The sequence below is a fragment of the Cherax quadricarinatus genome, chromosome 52, assembly GCF_038502225.1.
Source record: "Cherax quadricarinatus isolate ZL_2023a chromosome 52, ASM3850222v1, whole genome shotgun sequence".
Taxonomy (NCBI): domain Eukaryota; kingdom Metazoa; phylum Arthropoda; class Malacostraca; order Decapoda; family Parastacidae; genus Cherax; species Cherax quadricarinatus.
This window is the reverse complement of record NC_091343.1, coordinates 24,007,054-24,033,884: the sequence shown is the minus strand read 5'-3', so window position 1 is coordinate 24,033,884 and position 26,831 is coordinate 24,007,054. Positions and strand designations below refer to the sequence as shown.

Genomic DNA, 26,831 nt, shown 5'->3' with positions numbered 1-26,831 from the left:
CAACACGCATAGCTTACGGAGGAAGAATTCTGTTCCACTTCCCCATGGAGATATGAGGAAATAAACAAGAACAAGAACTAGTAAGAAAATAGAAGAAAACCCAGAGGGGTGTGTATATATATGTTTTTTTTTTTTTAACAAGTTGGCCGTCTCCCACCGAGGCAGGGTGACCCAAAGAGAAAGAAAATCCCCAAAAAGAAAATACTTTCATCATCATTCAACACTTTCACCTCACTCACACATAATCACTGTTTTTGCAGAGGTGCTCAGAATACAACAGTTTAGAAGCATATGCGTATAAAGATACACAACATATCCCTCCAAACTGCCAATATCCCAAAACCCCTCCTTTAAAGTGCAGGCATTGTACCTCCCATTTCCAGGACTCAAGTCCGGCTATATAAAAATAACTGGTTTCCCTGAATCCCTTCACTAAATATCACTGTGCTCACACTCCAGCAGCTCGTCAGGTCCCAAATACCATTCGTCTCCATTCACTCCTATCTAACACACTCACGCACGCTTGCTGGAAGTCCAAGCCCCTCGCCCACAAAACCTCCTTTACCCCCTCCCTCCAACCTTTTCGAGGACAACCCCTACCCCGCCTTCCTTCCCCTACAGATTTATACACACTCCATATCATTCTACTTTGATCCATTTTCTCTAAATGACCAAACCACCTCAACAACCCCTCTTCAGCCCTCTGACTAATACTTTTATTAACTCCACACCTTTTCCTAATTTCTACACTCCGAATTTTCTGCATAATATTTTCACTACACATTGCCCTTAGACAGGACATCTCCATTGCCTCCAATCGCCTCCTCGCTGCAGCATTTACAACCCAAGCTTCACCCCCATATAAGAGTGTTGGTATTTTATATGCTCTGATAAATGGTATAATCAGTCAACAGGACACAAGCTACAAAACATAACAAGTTTCACATAAACAATGGGTGCCTCTCTAACTGATGTCACATCTTGTAGCTGGTGTCAACTTGATTGATTGTTCCATTTATCAGAGCATAGCGTGCATGAGTGTGTTAGGAGTAAATGGAGACGAATGGTTTTTGGGACCTGACGAGCTGTTGAGTGTGAGCAGGGTAATATTTTGTGAAGGAATTCTGGGAAACTGGTTAGCTGGACTTGAGTCCTGGAAATGGGAAGTACAATGCCTGCACTTTAAAGGAGGGGTTTAGGATATTGGCAGTTTGGAGGGACATCTAAATTGTCATACCTGAGTGCCTCTGCAAAGACAGTGATTATGTATGAGTGATGGTGAAAGTGCTGAATGATGAAAGTTTTTCCTTTCTTTTTGGGTCACCCTGCCTTGGTGGGAAACGGCCGACATATTAAAAAAAAAATTTAATTTCCAGACTTTTTTTTTTCAGAACCAAGGCACCAATGACTTTACCTGTTCTCCTTTCAGAAAGCCTACCCTCAGTGTAAACTGACTTTTTTTTGGACCGAAACTGACTTTGTTATTTTTTGTGTTTGAGTGTTAGCTCAATATACAGTGGACCCCTGCTTAACGATCACCTCCCAATGCGACCAATTATGTAAGTGTATTTATGTAAGTGTGCTTGTACGTGTATGTTTGGGGGTCTGAAATGGACTAATCTACTTCACAATATTCCTTATGGGAACAAATTCGGCCAGTACTGGCACCTGAACATACTTCTGGAATGAAAAAATATTGTTAACCGGGGGTCCACTGTATTTCCCATTACAGTACCTTTTATAAATAGCTTCCCAGCAGTGCAGTGTTTTATGGCCTATATGGGTTTGGTGCATTCTGTGAATATAACATATTCATGGAAGAGTTCTAAACCCATAGGTCATACGTCGTTTTGGGAATGGGAGGCAACAAGATTTGAGCTAAGTAAAAGGAGGGTAGTTCTTGTTCTCTGGATTAAAGTACCTCATTTTAGGAGTTTTAATGGATTGTATTTATCAGAAAACAAGCGGACTTCATTCTGGCCACTCTCCTCTTGGAAAGCTTCACTTTTAATACAGACTGACTTCTTAACTGAAACTGTCATTGCACCAACAATAGCTTCCTCCTCTTGTACGAGATCACCTTCCTCATTTTGTTCTCCTGACACTGCCATGCAGTGCTGAAGAACCCATAGGGACCTGGTACTGTTTTATGAATACAATATAATTGGGCAATCCTCGGCCTTGTGAATAAGACGTGTAACACCTGGGTCGCTTATTTAAGAAATATTTGGCCCAACAGGGGCTTTTATCAAATTTTCATTTAGAGTAAGACTGATTAGGAAAAACTATCTTTAATAGACACAAAGGTGTTGCACTTGTTTTAGATTCACTATTTTCTTGGTATTATATTTCTTGATCTTGTATATCCTCAACCTTTCAACACACTTTCATAATGAATATAAATTGTGACGAGTGATTTTGAGGACCGGTACAATATGTGGAATTCTAAATGAAATATTTCAAAATGTTTCTTAGGCTGATATTATAATCAGAAAGGTTTCTTAGTCCGAGACTCCTTTGGGTTTAGCACTTATTTTATTATTCTTAAGTCTGAACAACTTTACTATATTGGCTGGGGTCTGAAGGTGCTACATAATAATTTGATATGTCTATTATTATTATTATAAAATCAGGGAAAGTGCTAAACCCATATGGGTTATATAACACATGGAGAATGGGCAGCAATCGGGTTTAATCCAAGGACAGAGAGGATCTGTCCACTTCGCTGGATCACAAGCCCCTCACTACCAACAGGGTGTCTCCCTAGAGAGAAAGGTTAATAACAAGCTTTAATGAGCCTGATTGTGCCTCATTCTCCCAGGTACTGTATGACCCCTAAGGTTTAGCACTCCCTTGCAGGAATGTAATATCTATGCATAGAGCGAGAGTTACTTCTAAAAAGAAAATTTGTTACTAAATATGAACCAGAGGAAAGAGGGTGCCCTTAAATGTAACTAGTCATTCTTTATAGAATTTTACCATGTTATATTGTTAGTATTTTATCCTCTTTGTATACAGGTTTTAAAACCTTACACTAGTCATTATACATATATTGTAAAGTGAATCAATCATCTAGTCATGTGTAATGTATGTGGTTTCATAGCCCAGTTATGTGCCTTAGCAGCAGTATTGTTATATCTATATTCCATGATTAGGAGACTTGCTTTTTATTACTTAGAATGGAACTTTGCAAGTACTGTATGTAACATTTCATGTAAGTTTATGCAATTTCCTTTTGAAATGTACAAAAATATAACTGCCATATTCTAATTTGTTGGTATAGTTCCACTAGTGCATTACTGTACTGTATGTACATTTTCATTTATATTTTAGTAGGGCATTTTTAAAAAGTGTGTGGTATGGAACAGGGAAAGCTCACTAGTTTTAATTTATGTCTGATATTTATGAATGTAGGAGGTAGCAGGATGTTGCTAAGTTTTGAATGCATAATGTCATGCTTGTATGGCCTACAAATCAGCGCCCATGATCGTAGTAATACATAGAGTAATGAAATCACAGTCCTGACGTAACCAAGCCAAGGGTGGTCATGGGTAGGTGAATTGTGTGGAATCAAAGTTGTCTCCTATTAGAATGTGCCAACCTGTGAAATTGGACATGGTAAAAATATTAAATCCATTTAAATCATTACAACAGCATCCAGATTCTGTCATTGGATTAGTATGTAATTATTATAATCATTAAGTGCTATACTACTTGTGGTCATATAGCACCTGGGGAATGGGAGATAATTAGGTTTGATTCAAGAAAGGGTAGTTTAGGTCCTGTTCCTTCAATCAAGAATTGCTTACCTTCACCAGAGTACCTCCCTTAAGGAGTTAGCATTTAAAACAGAATTTAAAATTTACCCATTTCATAGAAATAAGTACATACTTAAAGTTGTTAACTTTTATTTCACCCCCCCCCCCCTTTGTTTTTTTTTATAGCAAGGTTACATTCAGTAAGAGGTAATGAGAATGTTATGGTGCTGACACTACAGATCAGCATTAAGATAAACTCAGCAGTCTTTATTGGTGTAATGTTTCACCCATGTAGGTGAACGTTGCACCAATAACAACACTTTATTATGCATATTTACCATTTGTCAGCATTATGCCTTTACTTAGTATAAAAATTTAGATGTAATGCAAAGTTCAGCTTTAATTCTGACAAAGCCTTGTGTCCATTATTTTTTTTTTTTACTTTCATGGTATGTATCCATAAATCTTCAAAAATTCTCTATCTATTTGAAAAATAGAAGATCATCGGGACTGACATCCCACCTTCAGTACAGACTTGCTTGCTTTTTTTTTTTAATTGGACTAACCTACTGTCCCAACTCCGACATTAATTTTGCACGTGACAAACTCTTACACGTCACGACTGTATGACTTGTATGCATTTAGCACTTATTTTTTTTTTATAAGGGGTGTCCCTCCTTTCAAGATTGCTGCCCATTGTCTCCATAATTTTGTAGACTTTCACAACCTTCACAATCCACCCACATATAGGATGGTAATGGATAGTGGAAAGGGAAAGGCTAATTTATTCATTTCTCACCCCCATTTATTATGCCCCTTTACTCTCTATTCACACTATTGGCTTGCTTACTTAATTTACTTCCCATTTAAGCGCACCTTACATCATACTTTTTTGCTCCTTCTTTGGGAAGTCCCAATGATTCACATTTGCCCCTTTTCACTTCCATGCATGAAAGCTCACCTCTGCTATAATTTCACATTTGCTGTTTATTGGCCACTTATTTTCTCGTTTTCCATACTATTGCAATGTACACTGATTTAAAATCCTCTGATGTTAAGTATGCAGTGGTTTTCCTGACAAAATAATTCAAAGTCACTTACCAGAATAAGCCAGAGTTTTCACAGCCATATTATGTGCAATTCTCACTGCTATCATACACAGTGCATCAATGTTCACCCCGTTCTTCGTAGTTATTTCAGACTCCTTTAGCGCTTCTTTTTGATTATAATAATACATTAATATTTCAGACTCCTACAATGCATTACAGACTAGCCAAAAATTAGACTTCCCTCATCCCATCATCCTTCATATGCAACTTTGATTATGCCTCATATCTAGTGACACAATAGTAGTTTATTGCTGGGTCCCTGGGCACATTGATGTTTGGGGCAGTGAACAAGCAGACTCCTGCCCCCTCACTCCCTCCTAGACTTTGCACTTTCCTCCTTTTGCACAACCCTCCCTACAGCACTGTATGACCCTTTTGGGTTTAGTGCTTCTTTTTTATTATAATTCACTCAATTACTGTATATTATTACTGTTATTATAATAATGGGCTTCCTTAACTGACAAATGGATTTGTCAGTTAAAAATAGGAGAGGAGAGTTATTAAATGGAGAGTTAAAGGTATTGGGAAGATGGAGGGAATATTTTGAGGAATTGTTAAATGTTGATGAAGATAGGGAAGCTGTGATTTCGTGTATAGGGCAAGGAGGAATAACATCTTGTAGGAGTGAGGAAGAGCCAGTTGTGAGTGGGGGGGAAGTTCGTGAGGCAGTAGGTAAAATGAAAGAGGGTAAGGCAGCCGGGATTGATGGGATAAAGATAGAAATGTTAAAAGCAGGTGTGGATATAGTTTTGGAGTGGTTGGTGCAATTCTTTAATAAATGTATGGAAGAGGGTAAGGTACCTAGGGATTGGCAGAGAGCATGCATAGTTCCTTTGTATAAAGGCAAAGGGAACAAAAGAGAGTGCAAAAATTATAGGGGGATAAGTTTGTTGAGTATACCTGGTAAAGTGTATGGTAGAGTTATTATTGAAAGAATTAAGAGTAAGATGGATTATTATTATTATTATAATCAAGGGGGAAGCGCTAAACCCGGAGGATTATACAGCGCCTGGGGGGGATGTGGAAGGCATTCAGGCTTAATTCGGGGAACTGGAGCACAGATCCAATTCCCTAAATCAAGAGCCCCTCACCAACATCAAGGAACCTTCCTTGAGGGGAGAGTAAGATGGAGAATAGGATAGCAGATGAACAAGGAGGCTTTAGGAAAGGTAGGGGGTGTGTGGACCAGGTGTTTACAGTGAAACACATAAGTGAACAGTATTTAGATAAGGCTAAAGAGGTCTTTGTGGCATTTATGGATTTGGAAAAGGCATATGACAGGGTGGATAGGGGGGCAGTGTGGCAGATGTTGCAAGTGTATGGTGTAGGAGGTAGGTTACTGAAAGCAGTGAAGAGTTTTTACGAGGATAGTGAGGCTCAAGTTAGAGTATGTAGGAAAGAGGGAAATTATTTCCCAGTAAAATTAGGCCTTAGACAAGGATGTGTGATGTCACCGTGGTTGTTTAATATATTTATAGATGGGTTAGTAAGAGAAGTAAATGCAAGGGTCTTGGCAAGAGGCGTGGAGTTAAAAGATAAAGAATCACACATAAAGTGGGAGTTGTCACAGATGCTCTTTGCTGATGACACTGTGCTCTTGGGAGATTCTGAAGAGAAGTTGCAGAGATTGGTGGATGAATTTGGTAGGGTATGCAAAAGAAGAAAATTAAAAGTGAATACAGGAAAGAGTAAGGTTATGAGGATAACAAAAAGATTAGGTGATGAAAGATTGGATATCAGATTGGAGGGAGAGAGTATGGAGGAGGTGAATGTATTCAGATATTTGGGAGTGGACGTGTCAGCGGATGGGTCTATGAAAGATGAGGTGAATCATAGAATTGATGAGGGAAAAAGGGTGAGTGGTGCACTTAGGAGTCTGTGGAGACCAAGAACTTTATATGGGTGCGAAGCATGGGTGATGAATGTTGCAGCGAGGAGAAGGCTGGAGGCAGTGGAGATGTCATGTCTGAGGGCAATGTGTGGTGTGAATACTGTATAATGCAGAGAATTCGTAGTTTGGAAGTTAGGAGGAGGTGCGGGATTACCAAAACTGTTGTCCAGAGGGCTGAGGAAGGGTTGTTGAGGTGGTTCGGACATGTAGAGAGAATGGAGCGAAACAGAATGACTTCAAGAGTGTATCAGTCTGTAGTGGAAGGAAGGCGGGGTAGGGGTCGGCCTAGGAAAGGTTGGAGGGAGGGGGTAAAGGAGGTTTTGTGTGCGAGGGGCTCGGACTTCCAGCAGGCATGCGTGAGCGTGTTTGATAGGAGTGAATGGAGACAAATGGTTTTTAATACTTGACATGCTGTTGGAGTGTGAGCAAAGTAACATTTATGAAGGGGTTCAGGGAAACCGGCAGGCCAGACTCAAGTCCTGGAGATGGGAAGTACGGTGCCTGCACTCTGAAGGAGGGGTGTTAATGTTGCAGTTTAAAAACTGTAGTGTAAAGCACCCTTCTGGCAAGACAGTGATGGAGTGAATGATGGTGAAAGTTTTTCTTTTTTGGGCCACCCTGCCTTGGTGGGAATAGGCCAGTGTGATAATAATAATAATAATGGGGAAGCACTAATTTTATATGGGTCATACAATACCTGAGAAACTGGAGATATTCAGATTTGATGAGGAAGGGATAGCTCCAGTTCCATAGATCAAGAGCCTTTCACCAGCATCAATGCATGTAAACATCTGGTTTGTAAACTTTCCCCTTGTCCCATGCTAAATGCATTATCTCCTAAACCCACTAATAATGTGAAAAATCTTGTAAATAAGAAATATTGTATAGATAAAGTACAAAAGTTTATAATGTTACACCATTTGTCAACTAGATATTGAACTTCCATTTTATCAAACTAAAACATTTCATAATCTGGTTCATTAATCTCCTGCTACTGATACTTCCACTACATACTCCACTGCCTGCTCCTATGGCCTTTTCCAATAGTGGCGAAACTGGCCACCAACTTTTTGAACTGCCCATTTTCTAGCCTTCACAGATGCTGCCTTATTGACTGAGCCCTTATACACAGTCCTAATATGAATTGTAGCCTTCATTTGTTCCTGTTGTTGCCTACCTTTCTCGGTGCACTGTCCAAATGGGCGGAGACAGCCCTTCCTATCTCAAACCCCCCTCATCAGCATCAAATTTCCTTGATGCTGGCGAGGGGTTTCTGATCCAAAGAATTAGACCTGGCCTTCCCCCCCTTGATCGAACCTGAATGCCTCTCATTTCCCCAAGCGTTGTATGACCCTTGTGGGTTTAATGTTCCCGCCCATAAATATAATACTTTACTCACCACCTAATCTATTTCTGGAATTTTCATACCTTACCTGTTGTCTTTCTACTCAGCTTTGCAACTGACTGGTCATCTGGCTTTTCCCAACTTTATTGCAACTTGATAATTGTCCAGGATGGACCAAAATGTCATCATAACTTTTTTCTCTGAAATGTGGATTTGTTCCACCCATGGTATTGCACCTTTAATTCTACAATTCTCCATATGAGCCTTTACCCACTGATGACAAAAAAAAAATTAAAATGTAAGTTGGCTTTTATTAGCAAAATTGTTTTACAGCAGTGAAGGAATAAGATTATTTTATCAACAAACAATAAAAGCTGCTGCAGTAACCATAGACATCAAGTGCATCGATGGACTTTTATCACACCCGCAATCAAGTGCAAAATGCTTACAGCGCTTCGGTATCGTACTTCATTACTAATACTCATTCATAAAATTACCCATTCTAAAACAGATTACATGTCACGGATGTGAAATAAGCCAGGCCTTGGAATGAAAATATTTATGTAATTACACAAGAATGAAATGAACTCCCTATGGCTCTTCATTTGATGTATTTACAATGGACAAGAGAGAAAATGCTTAGACTTATACAACGATCCAAAAGCTAGATTAAGAAGAAAACAGACTGAGGCCAAGGTTGAGCTCCCTTACCCAATAATATGCAAATTCATCCTCTACAATATTATGTATACCTTCCTGAGCACTTTCTCTGGATGATTTTGAGATTACAATAAAGTGGACTGTAATGCAAAAATGACTGCAGCAAAATTAAAAAAAACTAAATGTAATATGTTGCTAGAATTTATATGACCTTCTCTACCTGGTATATGCAAATATTATAAACTTATGACAGAATATTGCAGCTTTAACTTTTGCTCCAAATAACAGACAAAAGACTACAGAGGAAGATTAAATTAATACTTACTAATTTAGTACTTATCTACATCAGAAACATACCCCAAAAGCAGTACACAAAGAGAGGAAGACAAATTTCACACTGTAGGGTAATCCAGCAAGGCTGTTCTGATGGCAACAATTGCAACTCAAGACTAGATGTCACAAAGACATTCATCTTTAAAAAATATGAGTGAAAATCCTCAATTAAAAAATGGACCCTTAATAAAATGCACTACACCATAAAAATTGCATTTGCCTCTTTCCCCATTCATATTTAGATAATTCATTAATCCCCCTCCAGTACTAAATTGTGGAACTACGTATCAAAATTACTCACATCATGGGATTACTGCACGTTACTTTATATTAATAATCTTTGGTACAAGTGCACTTATCTCTAGTGCCCTATTAAATTGTGTGACATATTGACTTAATTCATAGAAATCAGTAATAGACTACAACACTTTTCTTTAACAATGGAAAACAAAATTAAAATGCCTGCACAAAAAACTGAACAGTTCTTTAAAAGCCAAAATCACAGTACCCTCAACCCTCCATATTATTATTATAATCAAAAAGAAGCGCTAAGCCACAAGGGCTATACAGCGCTGCAGGGTAGGGAAGGAAGCGTGGGTATTGGGCAGCAGAAGGGGGAAGGGATGATCAGTAGGTTACAGAAAACAGCGGGGCAGGGGACAGTGCGGGGGTAGAGGGTAGCAAGAGATTGAGGTAGAAAGGGCTGAAGGTATCAGAGTTTGTGAAGTCAGTCAGTTTTTGTCAAAAAGTCAATGAGAGAGTCCGGATGAAAGGTGGGTCCATCAGCAAGAAGGGAAGGTAAAGAGAGAGCAGCGGAGCGAAGACAACGACGGAGGTAAATTCTGCGTGCTCGTTGATAAAGTGGGCAGTCTAACAGAATCAACCCTCCATAATACCACAGACAAGCTCTTCCATCCTATAATATGAAAGGAAAGGTTAAAACAGCAGAATAAAGACTAGCAAGAAAACCTATAAAATGCAGGTATTAATTTCTAGTACAAAACCAACTTGTAATTACAATATTGCCAACATTTCAATATCAACCTCAATAGTAATATTGCTTATTAAGGAATTTTTACTCAGATTTTAAGACTACAATAATATTTATGACTGAGGAGGAGGTTTCATTAACAGTTCAAACATATAATAGGAATTTTACTACAGTATCACCACTAAAAGAAATATTTTGGTATACTGTATGTCAGTTTGCCTCAATTATTATTACACTTGCACACATCCACATACTTTCAGAGCTTATATAATGTAGATAATTTTAACATAGAAGCAATAATTTACTTTATCTACTGGAAATGGTAACATTCGGAATAATTTCATTATTGCTTCATATTTCAGGTCAGTTACACTTTAAATATAAATATTTTTAAAATGCTTTATCAAATTATAAATATTAAATAATTAACTTACATAAATTTATGTAATGATTTTACCAAAAATAAATTTATACTTTGATATGCAAAAAACAGAATGCTTACTTTGACATATTGCCCAACTTAATTAATATTAAAATGTTATAATAAATAATACTAGTGAAATAACTACACTTCTCCCATATTATAGGTATACTGATAATGCTGAAAAATCAACTAATAGTTACAACATCATTCAGACAATTTTGTTTTAAATATAATTTATACAATTACTCAAACTTCAATATGCTTAAATGACATAAATTATTCTTCACTTAATGTTATTACCTTACAAAAGTTGTTTCTACTAGTTAACACTTTTAATTTATTAATACACAACTATTTTACCCTCTGGGACCTTCCAGAAATAATAAGAATAAAACAAAAGGAGAAACTGAGTTTTGAGAAGGCAAGCAGATGCAAAATCCTACAAGATCTCCATCAATCTTTCTCACTGAACAATATTTTTCTCATCACAAAGTATATCAGAGATGAGAAACCAAATCAATAATTTCCTCTCAACTTTTTACTTTTTCAAAAAACATACATGTCAATGCATACAGTACTATTAGACTATTATAATACATATATATTTTGCTGTTTGAATTAAGGCATACAGCAATCAATAAATGATTAACAATGAACTACTGTATTGGCTTTAAAAAAAATATCCCAAAATAAAAATACTGTATCATTCTTTTCACTTCATAACCAATTAATTCTGACAATATAATTATCTGCTGCTGTTCAAAATTTCTGGACTTACAATAAGCACAATATAGAATCAAAACTTTTTGTCATGAAATTCTCTAATTTGCAACTCTGGACATTCTGGTAAATTACCACAATCACCACATCTATGAGGAGAAAAAAAAAGGTTATTCAACCACAGACGAGACTGCAAGAAGCAGACAAGGATATAAAAAAAAGCAGACAAAGATGCAAGTAACAAAATAGGCTGAAAGGAACAGCTGTGCTTCCCTCATTTAAAGTTGGTTTCTGTACAATTACTAGACTCACAGATTTGCTGTGCACTTACATATGTATATATATAGAAGATCCCAACTTCTAAATGAGTTGTCATTGGATTTTCAATGAGTTACTTGTACAGAATGTAGTAATGCAAAGAGTGGATGCTTCACACATGTTCATACTCTGGCCTTGCATCATTATTATTATAATTATTATTACTATTATTAATATCTAGAGGGAAGCACCAAACCCAAAAGGTTGTACAGTACTGTCACAATTTAAGTGACTCATGTATAGGGCTTATATATTTAGGTTCAAATACTTTACTTTGGGAACAATTTTTTTTTTCTACTCATTTTAAATTTTTTTTATTACTAACCCCATAGCAACAAGATCTTGGAAATAACCACAAACAGCAAATGAGGTGTGCCTGAATAAGCTTTATGAAGGCAAAGTGAGGAAAATATCTGAACTAGATGACATTTATGTAGCAAGTATGTCAAGAGAACCACTTTTTAATGAACATGTGGTTCTAATGGAGTAAAGCAAAAATTATGTCAAATGTTCATCAAAAATGTAACTTTAGAGACGTGTATTATTATTATTACTATTATCATCATCAATAAATGTGCTAAACGTGTAAGGGTCTGAGAGATGTGTTGATACTTAATTTATGAGGTAGGGTAAAGGCATTATGCTTAAGGAGTCATAGGAAGGTTCTCAAACTCCAAGTATTTCAGTACAAAGAGTTTTGACTGCAGTGAAAAAAGTGATTCATATTGAAATGCTGATTATTTGATGTTTCAACTTGGCAAGTAATATTTCTTGCATTATCTTTTTTTTTTTTTTTATATGCACACGGAACAACAGAAATAAAAATTATTCAATATGTATGGACATATATGCAACACATTAGAAGCACAATATGTTTCCATAAACAATGATTCACTTATCCCCTTTTCAGTGATTAAAACATTTATTAAATAATGTAGTTTCCTTTTTTGATTATTTTACTAATATAGTACCTAACCATGTCCATAAATTTTAACTACCCATCTAAAAAAAAATCACTTTTAAGTAGTACACTCCTGGTAAAGACTACAGAAGACACATTCACACAATTCATTCATTCTACTCACCAAAAGACATTAACATTTAATTCTGATAATCTTCAATATATACAAATGACAACACTAGTTGCTGGTATGAATGGCATATCATATACAATCAATGATGATTTAATTCATCTTTTAATACAATGCATCAGCTGAGCCAGACTGAATTTCCAAACTGACTTTCTCAGCCAAGGTAAAAATCAAAGTACTTACTTTAAGCACACATTAAAGTTATTAAGAACTGATGGTTGATGAGGATCTTTATTATAAAGATCACAGCATATTTTGTAGAGATGATACACTTGAATGAAGACCAAAAGGACCCACAACCAAGATTACACATTAAAATTAATCTGATGTATACTGAAGCCCAATAATCCACTCAAATTAAACAATATCACCAATCACACTTTGTTCAGCTACAACTCCCATGCTTTACATATGTATCCATTCCAAGCAAAGCACAGGGAAAAACCAGAGAAACATTCTACATGCCAGTAATATACCATCCTCAAGTAGCTGCTCATTAGTGTCTCTGAACACAGCTCTTACAATGGAGAATTATCACATGGCTGAGATTCAATGAGACAGTCTGCACACAACTTGGTTTGCAGAGTCTTACAATATAGACTAAATAAATAATATATTTATATATATTACATCGTTATCTGAAGTCTTAAAATTATTGTTTAATATTTACATCCATTAGCTCCTAAACCATAACAACAAAATATTTGAGCCATATGAAATGAAATCCACATCTATCAAGGCAGCTTTTAAGATCTAAGAAAATAGAATATAAAATTTTGCCATGATAAAAACAATGCCCTGCAGCAAAATGCATAGGCATTCAAGACTATTATTCATACATAAGACTGGATAATGCATTAAGACTAAGCATATCCAAAAAAACAGAAAAAGGTACTCTCAACAAAAGAAGACATTATTTACAAGTGTTAACCACTCTTAATACCTCTAACCACACAACCACTGTCTCAATTTCTAGTACACAGTGACCATCACAGATGCTAAGCCATACATAAAATTACATTATAATTGTATATCATATTTTCCAACAAAACACACAGCTGCATCTCTCCTGCACTGCTTTACATTGGACTTTTATTCAAATACCATTCTGCAAACTAAGTAATGTGGTATCATTTTGTTTAAATAAAAATAAAAAATTTATGAACAGCATATATAATGGTAGATCCCAATAGAACACTATTTTTTAAGTGCATACAGTAGGTATCAAATCTTTGTTTTATGCTAATTTTGCATTCCATCAAAATTAATCACACAATCCCATGCCTAAAACTCAAGGTTCCAATTAAAAATTCTGTAACTACAATACAAAATATACAACCCTGCTTAAAATGTAGGACTGCATACAAACTATGTAGAGACAATAGATATCTAATTTCATTTTCAAAATCTTTCTTTCCTGTATCACTAAAATATATTTTTCCGAATGAGCAGTTGGTGTTTGATCTGTGAAGTGTTTCAAAAGCATCACTAAATACAATTCCATGACCTTTACAGACCATAATGGAACCAATTCCTACCGCAAAAACAAAATATTAAAAGAGTTTGATCTATGCTGTCTCCTTCAATAATGAGCTCAGGTAAAAAGAACATAAACACACATTATACATATCTTTCTTTCAACACACTGGCCTTCTCCCACCGAGGCAGGGTGACCCCCCCCCCCCCCCACAAACAAAAAAAAAAATTTCACCATCATTCACACATAATCATTGTCTTTGCAAAAGTGCGCAGATACTACAGTTCAGATGTCACTCCAAAGAGCAAATACCCCAAAACCCTCCTTTAAAGTGTAGGCATTGTACTTCCTACCTCCAGGACTCAAGTCTGGCTAACTGGTTTTCCTGAATCCCTTCACAAAATATTACCCTGCCCACACTCCAACAGCTTGTCAAGTCACCCTGCCTTGGTGGCATATGGCCAGTGTGTTAAAAAAGAAAAATACATACTTTCCAGTAAAAGTAGGACTTAGACAGGGATGTGTAATGTCACCATGGATGTTTGACATATTTATAGATGGGGGTTGCAAAAAAAGTAAATGCTAGGGTGTTGGGGGGAGGGGTGGGATTAAATTATTGGGAATCAAATACAAAATGGGAGTTGACACAGTTACTTTTTGCCAATGATACTGTGCTTTTGGGAGATTCTAAAGAGAAGCTGCAAAAGTTAGTGGACAAGTTTGGGAGGGTGTGTAAAGGTAGAAAGTTGAAAGTAAACGTAGATAAGAATAAGATGACGAGGGTATCAAATGATTTAGGCAAACAAAGCTTGGATATCACATTGGAGGGAGTATGGAAGTGAATGTGTTCAGATATTTGGGAGTAGACTTGTCAGCAGATGGGGTTATGAAGGATGAGGTAAATCACAGAACTGATAAAGGAAAAAGAGTGGGTGGTTAACAGAGGCATCTGTGGAGACAACATTACCCATGGAGGCAAAAAAGGGAATGTATGAGAGTATAATAGTACCAACACTTATATGGGTGTGAAGCATGGATTGTAAATGCTGCAGCAAAGAGGAGGCTAAGGGCAATGTGTGGTGTAAATATTATGCAGAGAACCTGTAGTGTGGAAATTAAGAGGAAGTGTGTAGTTACTAAAGTATTATTCAGAGGACTGAGGAGGGGTTGTTGTTGAGGTGGTTTGGTCATTTATAGAGGATGGAGCAAAATCAGATGACTCAGAGGGTGTATGAATCTGTTGTGGAGGGGTAGGGGTCATCCTAGGAAAGGATGGAGGGAGGGGGTAAAAGAGGTTGAGTGTGCAAGGGACATGTACATATAGCAGGCATGTGTGAGCATATTAGATAGGAGTGAGTGGAGACAAATGGTTTCTGGGACTTGACGAGCTGTTGAAGTGTGAGCAGGGTAATATTTTGTGAAGGGAGTCAGGGAAACCAGTTGGCCAGATCTGAGTCTTGGAGGTGGGAAGTACAATGCCTGCACTTTAAAGGTGGGGTTTGGGGCATTCGCTGTTTAGTGACATCTGAACTGTCGTATACATACATACATACATACACACTGGGCAAACTAACAATGGAAGTATTAAATATTACTTTAAAGTTACAATAAAATATAATTATACTTAGTAACTTCTTTTAATCTATTTTCCTATACCATTCATTTTCATATAACATGAATCCCATTTACCAAGTGTAAATATTAGACTACCATATACTGTATACTCATAACACTGGTATAAAGGAGCTCACTTCATCTGGTTCACCATCATCAGAAGCACTACAGAAAATATTTAAAGGCATACCAGACAGTACTTTAGCAACATGATCCATCAATTTCCACACAACCACCTCAATAATGCACTGTAAAACTTGATCTAATAACACCACATCTTTTTATCTGGGACCTTAAATCTTGTATATAATTATGATACTCACAGCTTCTGTGTCAACTGTAGAATACTAATACATGAATACATTATATTCAACCACTCATACTTTGTAGCAATTATTTTTCCACCACAAATAGCCACACAAGAAAAGTATTTATATCAGTTTAAATAAACACACGTCCACGATCTCATAAAGATCACATACCAAATAAATTTAAAGACAACAAGAAAATTAAAATCCTTAGCACCTACTGGTATGGGAAGCTCCTGCCACCACTCCAACAGTAAGATGACCCTGTATGCTGGTATGTACATCATGCAGCACTCCACCGTTTTCACCAACACATGTGAAACATATCCTCTTAACTACCATAAACACGCACACACAAACATACATGAAGCAACTGTGTACATCCATTATAATGACACACACATACAAAACAACAATGTCCATCATTTATACAGATACACACAATGCCAATATGTACATCTTTGACACTGATGCACACACATAATAACAATGTATATTCTTTATACTTATACACTGAATTAACAGTACATACCTTATGCGAGGGACATACATGCAATAACAATGCACAACCAGCAGAATTCAGGGTAACCAAATACAGAAATGTGTGTAGCTAGCTTTGCCATTTTCAACCACCTCCCTAAATATATATGTAAAAGGGCCAAATAAATGAAGATTGCAAATTAAGTCTTAAAACAGAGAATAAAGAGTAATCCCAATAAAATGAACATTATGTTAGGTAAGAGGACACAAGTGCAACTAATGTGACATTTTATTGCAGCAACGTTTCACTCTCCAGGAGCTTTATCAAGCTTTATCAAGGTAATGGCTTGATAAATCTCCTTGAGAGTGAAATGTTGCCACAATAAAATGTCACATTAGTTGCACTTGTGTCCTTTTACCTAACAGATTGTTGGCAATTCTACTAACATTAATACAAAATGAACATTGAATATATATGAATCAAAACAGCCTACTAGATTGATAGTGTTCCACAGAAGCATTATCCTGGATTCTTGGATAGAGAAAAAATTGTATATGCATTTCTTAGTAACAGTTCTGGTCAGCTAAAGTTCAGTTCTTGGTAGTCTCCTTCATATTCTCATTCTCTCTCTCTCTCATAATCTCTCATTCTTCATCTAATATTCTCATTCTCTCTCTCTCTCTCATAATCTCTCATTCTTCATCTAATTTTCATTCTCTCATTCTTTCTCTAATTCTCATTCTTCCATTCTCATTTTTTCTCTCCTTCTCTTTCTCACTCATTCTCTTACATTATCCTTTCAATAAACACTTTTCAAAGACACCATTTCCTTACTTGTGACTACAATTCCACATTTCCTGCTTATAAGTGAATAATTGCAATTACTTTAAAAAAAAATTCTCACATTCTTGTTTCTAAGTGTAAGGGGTGATTACTTTTATAACAGACATACCTGCATCTACAATTCTTTAATAAACGATCATCAGTGGCAGCAACAAGGTGGTAGGGGCTTCGGGGGTGGGGGTTCAGCTCCCAAATTTTTTTCTCAAACCCCCCATAGCCCCCCCCCCCCAATAAAACAGAAATAACACTGACCACCCTCCCCCCAAAATTTCCTAGCACCCCCCCAGTATAGAAATTCTGGCACTGTTCCTGCAAATGATACAGGCTCTTTGAACATTAATTTTTTTTTTTTTTCAACAAGTCGGCCGTCTCCCACCGAGGCAGGGTGACCCAAAAAAGAAAGAAAATCCCCAAAAAGAAAATACTTTCATCATCATTCAACACTTTCACCACACTCACACATTATCACTGCTTTTGCAGAGGTGCTCAGAATACAACAGTTTAGAAGCATATACGTATAAAAATACACAACATATCCCTCCAAACTGCCAATATCCCAAACCCCTCCTTTAAAGTGCAGGCATTGTACTTCCCATTTCCAGGACTCAAGTCCGACTATATGAAAATAACCGGTTTCCCTGAATCCCTTCACTAAATATTACCCTGCTCACACTCCAACAGATCGTCAGGTCCCAAGTATCATTCGTCTTCATTCACTCCTATCTAACACGCTCATGGAGACGAATGATACTTGGGACCTGACGATCTGTTGGAGTGTGAGCAGGGTAACATTGAACATTAATATCTGAAATATATGTATTTGCAACCCTCTTCCCCAAGGCTGGAAAATTCCAAGATGAAACAAAGCCATCAAGGATACAAGTAAACTGATAAATCACCACAAAGTATATCTGAAAAATTTTTTTTCTTTTAAATTCATAGAATTTAATTATTTTACGATCTTGCAAATATGATAAACCAAAGTTAAGCTTAATACCAAACCAAATGAATCTAATAAAACAAGTACATGCCAGCTGTACTTACAATACCATCAATAATACAAGAGTTGCCAATAAAACTTAGCAATCTCCTGAATCTCCGATAAAAAGCTTATCACACATTTGTCCAACCACTAGCAATATAAGTGAAGTATCTGGTATGAAGCCTTTCCTTTCTTTCTGCAGCTTGTGTATTATAAATTAAGGAGTTTGGCTGAAAATGGCTAATACCTAGCAACAATACATCTGAAGTTCAGTACTGTGTATATATTGGAGGAGGGTGGCGAGACAGATGTTATATACAAGTGTCAGGAGAATGGCTGGAATATGGCTGCTTTCCTCTTGTTGTTTTATTTTTGTTGACATCTCCCTTGGCAAGTGTTATAGGATCACTGCTACATTTGCGTGGATTACCAAGGGTCACAAGAGTGCTGGCAATTGCTAAACCACCTGAAATTATAGAGAAAAATTTATTATTAATTATATTTTAACACACTGGTCATCTCCCACCAAGGCAGGGTAACCCAAAACAAAAACAGTTACTATTATTTATGCTACCACTGTTTTACTAGAGGTGCAAAGATACTACAGTTTACACATCCCTCTAAACAGCAAATATCCCAAACCCCTCCTTGAGAGTGCAAGCACTGTACTTCCCACCTCCAGGACTCAAGTCCAGCTAACTGGTTTTCCTGATTCCCTTCACATAATGTTACCTTCACATCTCCACTTTATGTTCAACTGAATACAAAGTCACACTGCCAATAGCAATGAATAAAAGACAGGTGCAGAGCAAGTTTTTGTTGGGACAACTTTTTGTTCCATGCAGAGCATCAAGTCAATGACTGACTTGACGAAGCAAAACCTTTTCTTTTTAACATTGCCATCTCCCACCAAGGTATGGCAACTCAAAAAAAAAAAAAAGAGAGGAAACATATTCACAATCATTTATTCTATCACTGTCCTGAGAAAAAGTGTGTGACATCACAGTTCAGTTTGCCCTCTGAACCAGTGGCACAGCCAAGGGGGAGGGCACTATGGGGGCTAAAGACCCCCCCAGATCCATACTTTTTTTTAACGGCTAATCCTCACTGTATTATACTAAACAGTGACCACAAAGCCAAGGAAGTTTAAGAAATTTCACATACATACTGAAAACTGTATATTTAAAACTTATTTCTTTGATTTTTAAGTTCCCCTTCCTTCCCCAACAGAAATCCTGGCTTAAGCTCATTTTGCCCCATATTAAAATCATGGCAGTGCCACTGCTCTGAACTGCAACATCCTCGTCCCTTTATTGCAGCATATCTCAAAGAGTTTTGTTTTTAACTCAACAGCTGTCTTTTACCAAAGCAGGATGACCCAAAGAAAACATGTTCACCATCATTTACTCAGTTGGCATCTTTCTAAAAGTGCTGACATTCCAATAAGATTACCCTCCACCTGCAACATCCCCACCAACCACCTTCAGAGTGCAGCAGTGCCTGCCTGACATTAGAGGTAAAGGGGTGGTTAAAGTTTTAAATAAAGATGCAGAAGGAAGAGCACAAAGGCAAAAGAATGAAGTCTTACATGATACATTCAATCAATTTCCATTAAAAGATTGAAGAAAGTAATAGCATATAACCTAGATAACAATATAGTGTCATGGATTAATAATTTTAAATAGGGGCTGAGAACCTACCAGGGTGTCCTATAGGGGTGTAAGGTTCTCCACCCGTTGGCAGCTGCACCAGGAGGGAGAGGACGGCGGCACGATTTCCACAACATGGTTCCAGAGCAATGGGACTAGGATTTACCTACCAAAAAAACAGTGTAACACTTTAATTCTTATTGAAGAATTTCACCTTCATATTTTAAAATTGTCTAAGAATAATTTGCATACCTGTAACTTTCTCCATTTTTTTTTTTAATTATTCACTAATTCATGAAGGTTCATACATAACAGTTAAGGAAAACACAACTACATCAATTCTTTTTTATATTTCATACAGACATCTTCACTCCAGTTGATAAGCACTATGAACACAGAGGCAATTTTTTTTTTTTTTAAACAAGTCGGCCGTCTCCCACCGAGGCAGGGTGACCCAAAAAGAAAGAAAATCCCCAAAAAGAAAATATTTTCATCATCATTCAACACTTTCACCTCACTCACACATAATCACTGTTTTTGCTGAGGTGCTCAGAACACAACAGTTTAGAAGCATATACGTATAAAGATACACAACATATCCCTCCAAACTGCAAATATCCCGAAACCCCTCCTTTAGAGTGCAGGCATTGTACTTCCCATTTCCACGACTTAAGTCCGGCTATATAAAAATAACCGGTTTCCCTGAATCCCTTCACTAAATATTACCCTGCTCACACTCCAACAGATCGTCAGGTCACAAATACCATTCGTCTCCATTCACTCCTATCGAACACGCTTGTGCACGCCTGCTGGAAGTCCAAGCCCCTCGCCCACAAAACCTCCCTTACCCCTTCCTTCCAACCTTTTCGAGGATGACCCCTACCCCACCTTCCTTCTCCTACAGATTTAAATGCTCTCCATGTCATTCTACTTTGATCCATTCTCTCTAAATGACCAAACCACCTCAACAACCCCTCTTCAGCCCTCTAATACTTTTATTAACTCCACACCTCCTAATTTCCACACTCCGAATTTCCTGCATAATATTTACATAACACAATGCCCTTAGACAGGACATCTCCACTGCCTCCAACCGCTTCCTCGCTGCTGCATTCACAACCCAAGCTTCACACCCATATAAGAGTGTTGGTACTACTATACTTTCATACATTCCCTTCTTTGCCTCCATAGATAACGTTTTTTGACTCCACATATACCTTAACGCACCACTCATCATTTTTCCCTCATCAATTCTATGATTAACCTCATCCTTCATAAATCCATCTGCCGACACATTAACTCCCAAGTACAGTGGACCCCCGCATACCGTACGCATCGCATAACGTTCAATCAGCATACCGCTTGCTTTTTTCGCAAAAATTTTGCCTCGCATACCGCTCAAAATCCCGCTCACCGCTCTTCGTCCGAGACGCGTCCAATGTGCGCCCTTAGCCAGCTTCACATGTGCCGCCGGTGGCATTGTTTACCAGCCAGCCTCCGCGGTAACATCCAAGCATACAATCGGAACATTTCGTATTATTACAGTGTTTTTGGTGATTTTATCTGCAAAATAAGTGACCATGGGCCCCAAGAAAGCTTCTAGTGCCAACCCTACAGCAATAAGGGTGAGAATTACTATAGAGATGAAGAAAAAGATCATTGATAAGTATGAAAGTGGAGTGCGTGTCTCCGAGCTGGCCAGGTTGTATAATAAACCCCAATCAACCATCGCTACTATTGGTGGTACAGCTGCTGCTGCACTGTCAGCTGCTGCTGCTGCTGTACCACCGTCAGCTGCTGCTGTAGTACCGTCTGCTGCTGCTGTAGCATCGTCTGCTGCTGCTGTAGCACTGTCAGTTGCTGCTGTAGTACAGTCTGCTGCTGCTGTACCACCGTCAGCTGCTGCTGCTGCAGCACTGTCAGCTGCTGCTGCTGCTGTACCACCGTCAGCTGCTGCTGTAGTACCGTCTGCTGCTACTGTAGCATCGTCTGCTGCTGCTGTAGCACTGTCAGCTGCTGCTGCTGCTGTAGCACTGTCAGCTGCTGCTGCTGCTGCTGCTGCTGCTGTAGCACCGTTGTTGGTGTGGCTTATTGAGAATACCAAGAAACAATTAACCCCAGAGGATTTGCCACCCAGGATAACCCAAAAAAGTCAGTGTCATCGAAGACTGTCTAACTTATTTCCATTGGGGTCCTTAATCTTGTCTCCCAGGATGCAACCCACACCAGTCGACTAACACCCAGGTGAACAGGAAAAAATGCCTGGAACTAGTGCTCATATTGGTGAATTTAAAGCCAGCAAAGGTTGGTTTGAGAGATTTAAGAATCGTAGTGGCATACACAGTGTGATAAGGCCTGTTCTGGAAGAAAATGCCAAACAGGACCTACAGTACTCAGGAGGAAAAGGCACTCCCAGGACACTGTCTCATCAGTCATTGCTGCATCTTCAATAAAGGTAAGTGTCATTTATTCTTCATTTAGTAGAGTAGTACATGCACAATATATATTGTGCATGTACTACTCTACTATTGTGCATGTATCCTTCTCTTTATGTGTAGGAAAATGTATATTTCATGTGGTAAAAAAATTTTTTTCATACTTTTGGGTGTCTTGCACGGATTAATTTGATTTCCATTATTTCTTATGGGGAAAATTCATTCGCATACCGATCATTTCGCATAACAATCAGCCCTCTTGCACGGATTAAAGTCGCTATGCGGGGGTCCACTGTATCTGAAAACATTCACTTCTTCCATACTCCTCCTCCCCAATTTGATATCCAATTTTTCTTAATTTAAATCATTTGATACCCTCATCACCTTACTCTTTTCTATGTTCACTTTCAACTTTCTACCTTTACACACACTCCCAAACTCATCCACTAATCTTTGCAATTTTTCTTTAGAATCTCCCATAAGCACAGTATCATCAGCAAAAAGTAACTGTGTCAATTCCCATTTTGTATTTGATTCCCCATAATTTAATCCCACCCCTTTCCTGAACACCCTAGCATTTACTTCTTTTACAACCCCATCTATAAATATATTAAACAACCATGGTGACATTACACATCCCTGTCTAAGACCTACTTTTACCGGGAAGTAGTCTCCCTCTCTTCTACACACTCTAACCTGACTTGTTAATTTTTTTTTTTTTTCAACAAGTCGGCCGTTTCCCACCGAGGCAGGGTGACCCAAAAAAAAAAAAAAGAAAGAAAATCCCCAAAAAGAAAATACTTTCATCATCATTCAACACTTTCACCACACTCGCACATCATCACTGTTTTTGCAGAGGTGCTCAGAATACAACAGTCCAGAAGCATACACATATAAAGACACACAACATATCCCTCCAAACTGCCAATATCAACTTGTTAATACTGTAATGTAATCTTATTGATTATTCTTTCTACAGTAATTAATTTTCACAGAAAAAATCAGGACTGATTTAAAGAAACAATAAAAAAAAGACAAAAATTCTGCTGGCCACTTTTTCCAAACTTATTCCTAATAATATCACTATATAACCCTGAAGTAAATTTACACAGATACAGTAAAGTCATAGGAAATATACTGATAGCACATTTTTAGTAAAACAATATTCCAATTTCTTTTCAATAAATATTACTAAGCAGTTTTGTCAGAACATTCATGTCATGTCCCTGATAACTGCCATGCAGTAATGTCAATAATAATAAAATTATTGGCATCCCCATATGTTATGCTTGTTCTCTTTTCTCACAGGCATAATCTATCAAACATTAAATTTTGAAACAGAGCAAAAATTCAAAATTTAACTACAAAAACATCTCTAATTCAGAATTTTCTAAATTAAACAAATTATATGAAGTATTCAGTAATATAAATTCTTAAAACAGATTTTTCCAAATTTAAAAATGATCTCTAATTCTAATTTTTTCCAAATGAAAAATACTTTTCAAAAATTCTAAATTTGAAATTTTCTCTCTCATTCACATTTTTTGTTTTAAAAATCAGAGAAATTTCAGATTCCTATTATTTGAAACATTCTATATTTTGGACAACCCCAAGCAAAAATGTTCAAATAAAGAGATTTCACTATAAAAAAAAAGTACAACAGAATTACAATGGGTGCATACCTTCTTCTTTATTTTGTGAGTGCCAAGACTGTCAAGTAAATCAGAAGACAGATTATCTGGCAATGTTGCATTTGGGATGATTTTATTGGCACTGTTATTACAGGATTTCGTATTATCTTTGTTTGTGGCCTTTGTGATGGCATTGGAAGAAAGACAAGGAATAACAGTGGCATTTGGCATGGCCCCATTACTTCCTGTCACACAGCAATTGTTGGTGACTGTTGTGGTTACAGTTGTGTTAGTTATGGAAGCAGTTGTAGTAGATGTGTCACTAGTTTCCAAAACCTCAGCGGCCGGGCCTCTTGGATACAGCTCCAGAAGAATGGGGCGGAATGGACGAGATGCCATAGCCTCCATCTCAACCAGTAGACGCTGAAGGAATTAAGTGGCAAAATTATAAATTGCTGCTAACAATGCATGTATACATTAAATAAGTCATCTTATTTATGTGATTAGATAATGAGAAGGTAGATCATAAAGATATTCTGAAGAGCATCTAACTGAAAATGTGTGTGCACCATAGGCATAATAAGAGAACACTAAGGCAACATCCACACCCCAAGACACCTCAACTTGCTACCAACAGATATCAGAAATATTGCTGGAACCTATGTACAGTGGAACCTTGGTTTTCGTGATTAATCCATTTGAAAAAGTCTGACGAAAACCGAATCGAACGAAAACTGAAGCAACATTTCCCACAAGAAATAATGTAAATCCAATTAATCTGTTCCAGACACCCAAATATTAACAAAATATACAATTTTTAGAGAATAACTATAGTTTTACATACAGAAAACAATGAGAAATAAATATAAATGATTAATGAAAAGGATAAATGAACATTTAACATCACTTTTACCTTTACTGAAGACTCTTGTTGGCGTATAGAAGATGGTGAGGGAAGAGGGAGGAGGAGAGGTTATTGTTTGGAAGGGGAATCCCCGGTCCATAAGGAATTCAGGTATCAAGGCCCTATCCAGGGTTACTTCCCTTCTTTGTCTTTTACTGGCACTAGGACCAGCTTGAGAGTCACTGGACCCCTGTCACACAAAAAATCTGTCCAGAGAGGTCTGTTTCTGGCGTGTCTTTAAGATTTACCTAAAATGGGACAAGGCACTGTCATTGAACATGTTGCACACATGGCTTGCAAGAGTTTCGTTATGGTGATATTTCTCCACAAAACTTTCCAACTCATTCCACTCTGCACACATGTCCTTAATCACTGAAGAAGAACCATTCTCCCCTCTCTCTTCCTCCTCTTCCAAAGCAATTTTTCCAGCACTGCGATCTGTTGCTGTTCGAGTTGAAGGTTTTGCAGCTCTTCAGTGGTTAGCTCTTCCCTGTGGTCGTCCACCAACTCTTCCATATCCTGGCCATTCACATTAAACCCCATGGATTTCCCCAACGACACAACAGATTCCACAACAGGCGTAGGGTCATCAGAGTCAGCCTCAAACCCTTCAAAATCACAAACGCATGGGATGCTTTGTGTGGGCACTCGATTCTGAGAAATGAGTGGCAGAATCATGCAGGCAGGCGGAGGAGTTTGGTACAGACCATTTACAACTGTACAAAAACTGAAAGGATGTATGAAAACTGGGACAAAATTTTGACAAAAAAAAAGTCGTTGAAAACCAAATCGTACGAAACCTAGGGCATACGAAAACCGAGGTTCCACTGTGTAAGTCTTCAGAAGGAAACTGAACCACTATCTCTATAAAGTGCCATGTCAACCAGGTTGTGATAGCTATTTTGTCAACACAGGCTGAAAAGAGGCAATCACCATAAGAAGCATGTCAGTCAGATGAAAACTCATAGGTATAACCAAGAGTATAACCACCCAGGGAGGTACTACTGTCCTGCCAAGTGAGTGTTAAACGAAAGTCTGTAATTGTTTTACATGATGGTAGGGTTGCTGGTGTCTTTTGTCTGTCTCATAAATATACAAGATTACAGGTACGTCTTGCTACTTCTACTTACACTTAGGTCACACTACACATACATGTACATGTTTATTTATACACACTCATCTGAGTTTTCCTTGATTTTATCTTAATAGTTCTTGGTCTTATTACTTTTCCTTTTATATCCATGGGGAAGTGGAATAAGAATCTTTCCTCCTTAAGCTATGCGTGTTGTAAAAGTCAACTAAAATGCCGGGAACAATGGGCTAGTAACCCCTTTTCCTGTAATAATTACTAAAAAGAATAAGAAGAAGAACCGGTTATTCTTAAATACCAGTTATTTTTATTTTTTTTTTTTTCAACAAGTCGGCCGTCTCCCACCGAGGCAGGGTGACCCAAAAAGAAAGAAAATCCCCAAAAAAGAAAATACTTTCATCATCATTCAACACTTTCACCACACTCGCACATTATCACTGTTTTTGCAGAGGTGCTCAGAATACAACAGTTTAGAAGCATACACATATAAAGATACACAACATATCCCTCCAAACTGCCAATATCCCAAACCCCTCCTTTAAAGTGCAGGCATTGTACTTCCCGTTTCCAGGACTCAAGTCCAACTATAAATAACTCGAGTATAAATAACTCCGAGTATAAATAACTCGAAAGTGACAAGCTTAAGAAAGGAACTCAATCACGAAAGAAAAACGACCACAAGAGAGAACTTGACATGTCTCTTATGAGAGGTCAATGAGTGAGGTATGCTCCCTTGGCTATGCAAGCCCAGACTAGAAGTGGGAATGCTAGTCAGAG

General features: G+C 37.6%; 1 protein-coding gene across 3 annotated transcripts in view; it reads right to left on the bottom strand.

Moving 5' to 3' along the window:
• Nucleotides 1-8,400: 8,400 nt before the first annotated feature.
• The window catches only part of dsd (attractin-like protein dsd), an 87,093-nt gene continuing 68,662 nt past the window's right edge, over nt 8,401-26,831 (bottom strand). For all 3 annotated transcript variants that reach the window (XM_070096173.1, XM_070096175.1, XM_070096174.1), the window contains 3 exons: nt 24,112-24,483; nt 20,046-20,160; nt 8,401-18,811 (listed from right to left, as the gene is read on the bottom strand). In XM_070096173.1, coding sequence (XP_069952274.1) covers nt 18,657-18,811; nt 20,046-20,160; nt 24,112-24,483 — 642 coding nt within the window. In that variant the 3' untranslated portion in view covers nt 8,401-18,656. The remainder of the gene's footprint in view (nt 18,812-20,045; nt 20,161-24,111; nt 24,484-26,831) is intronic.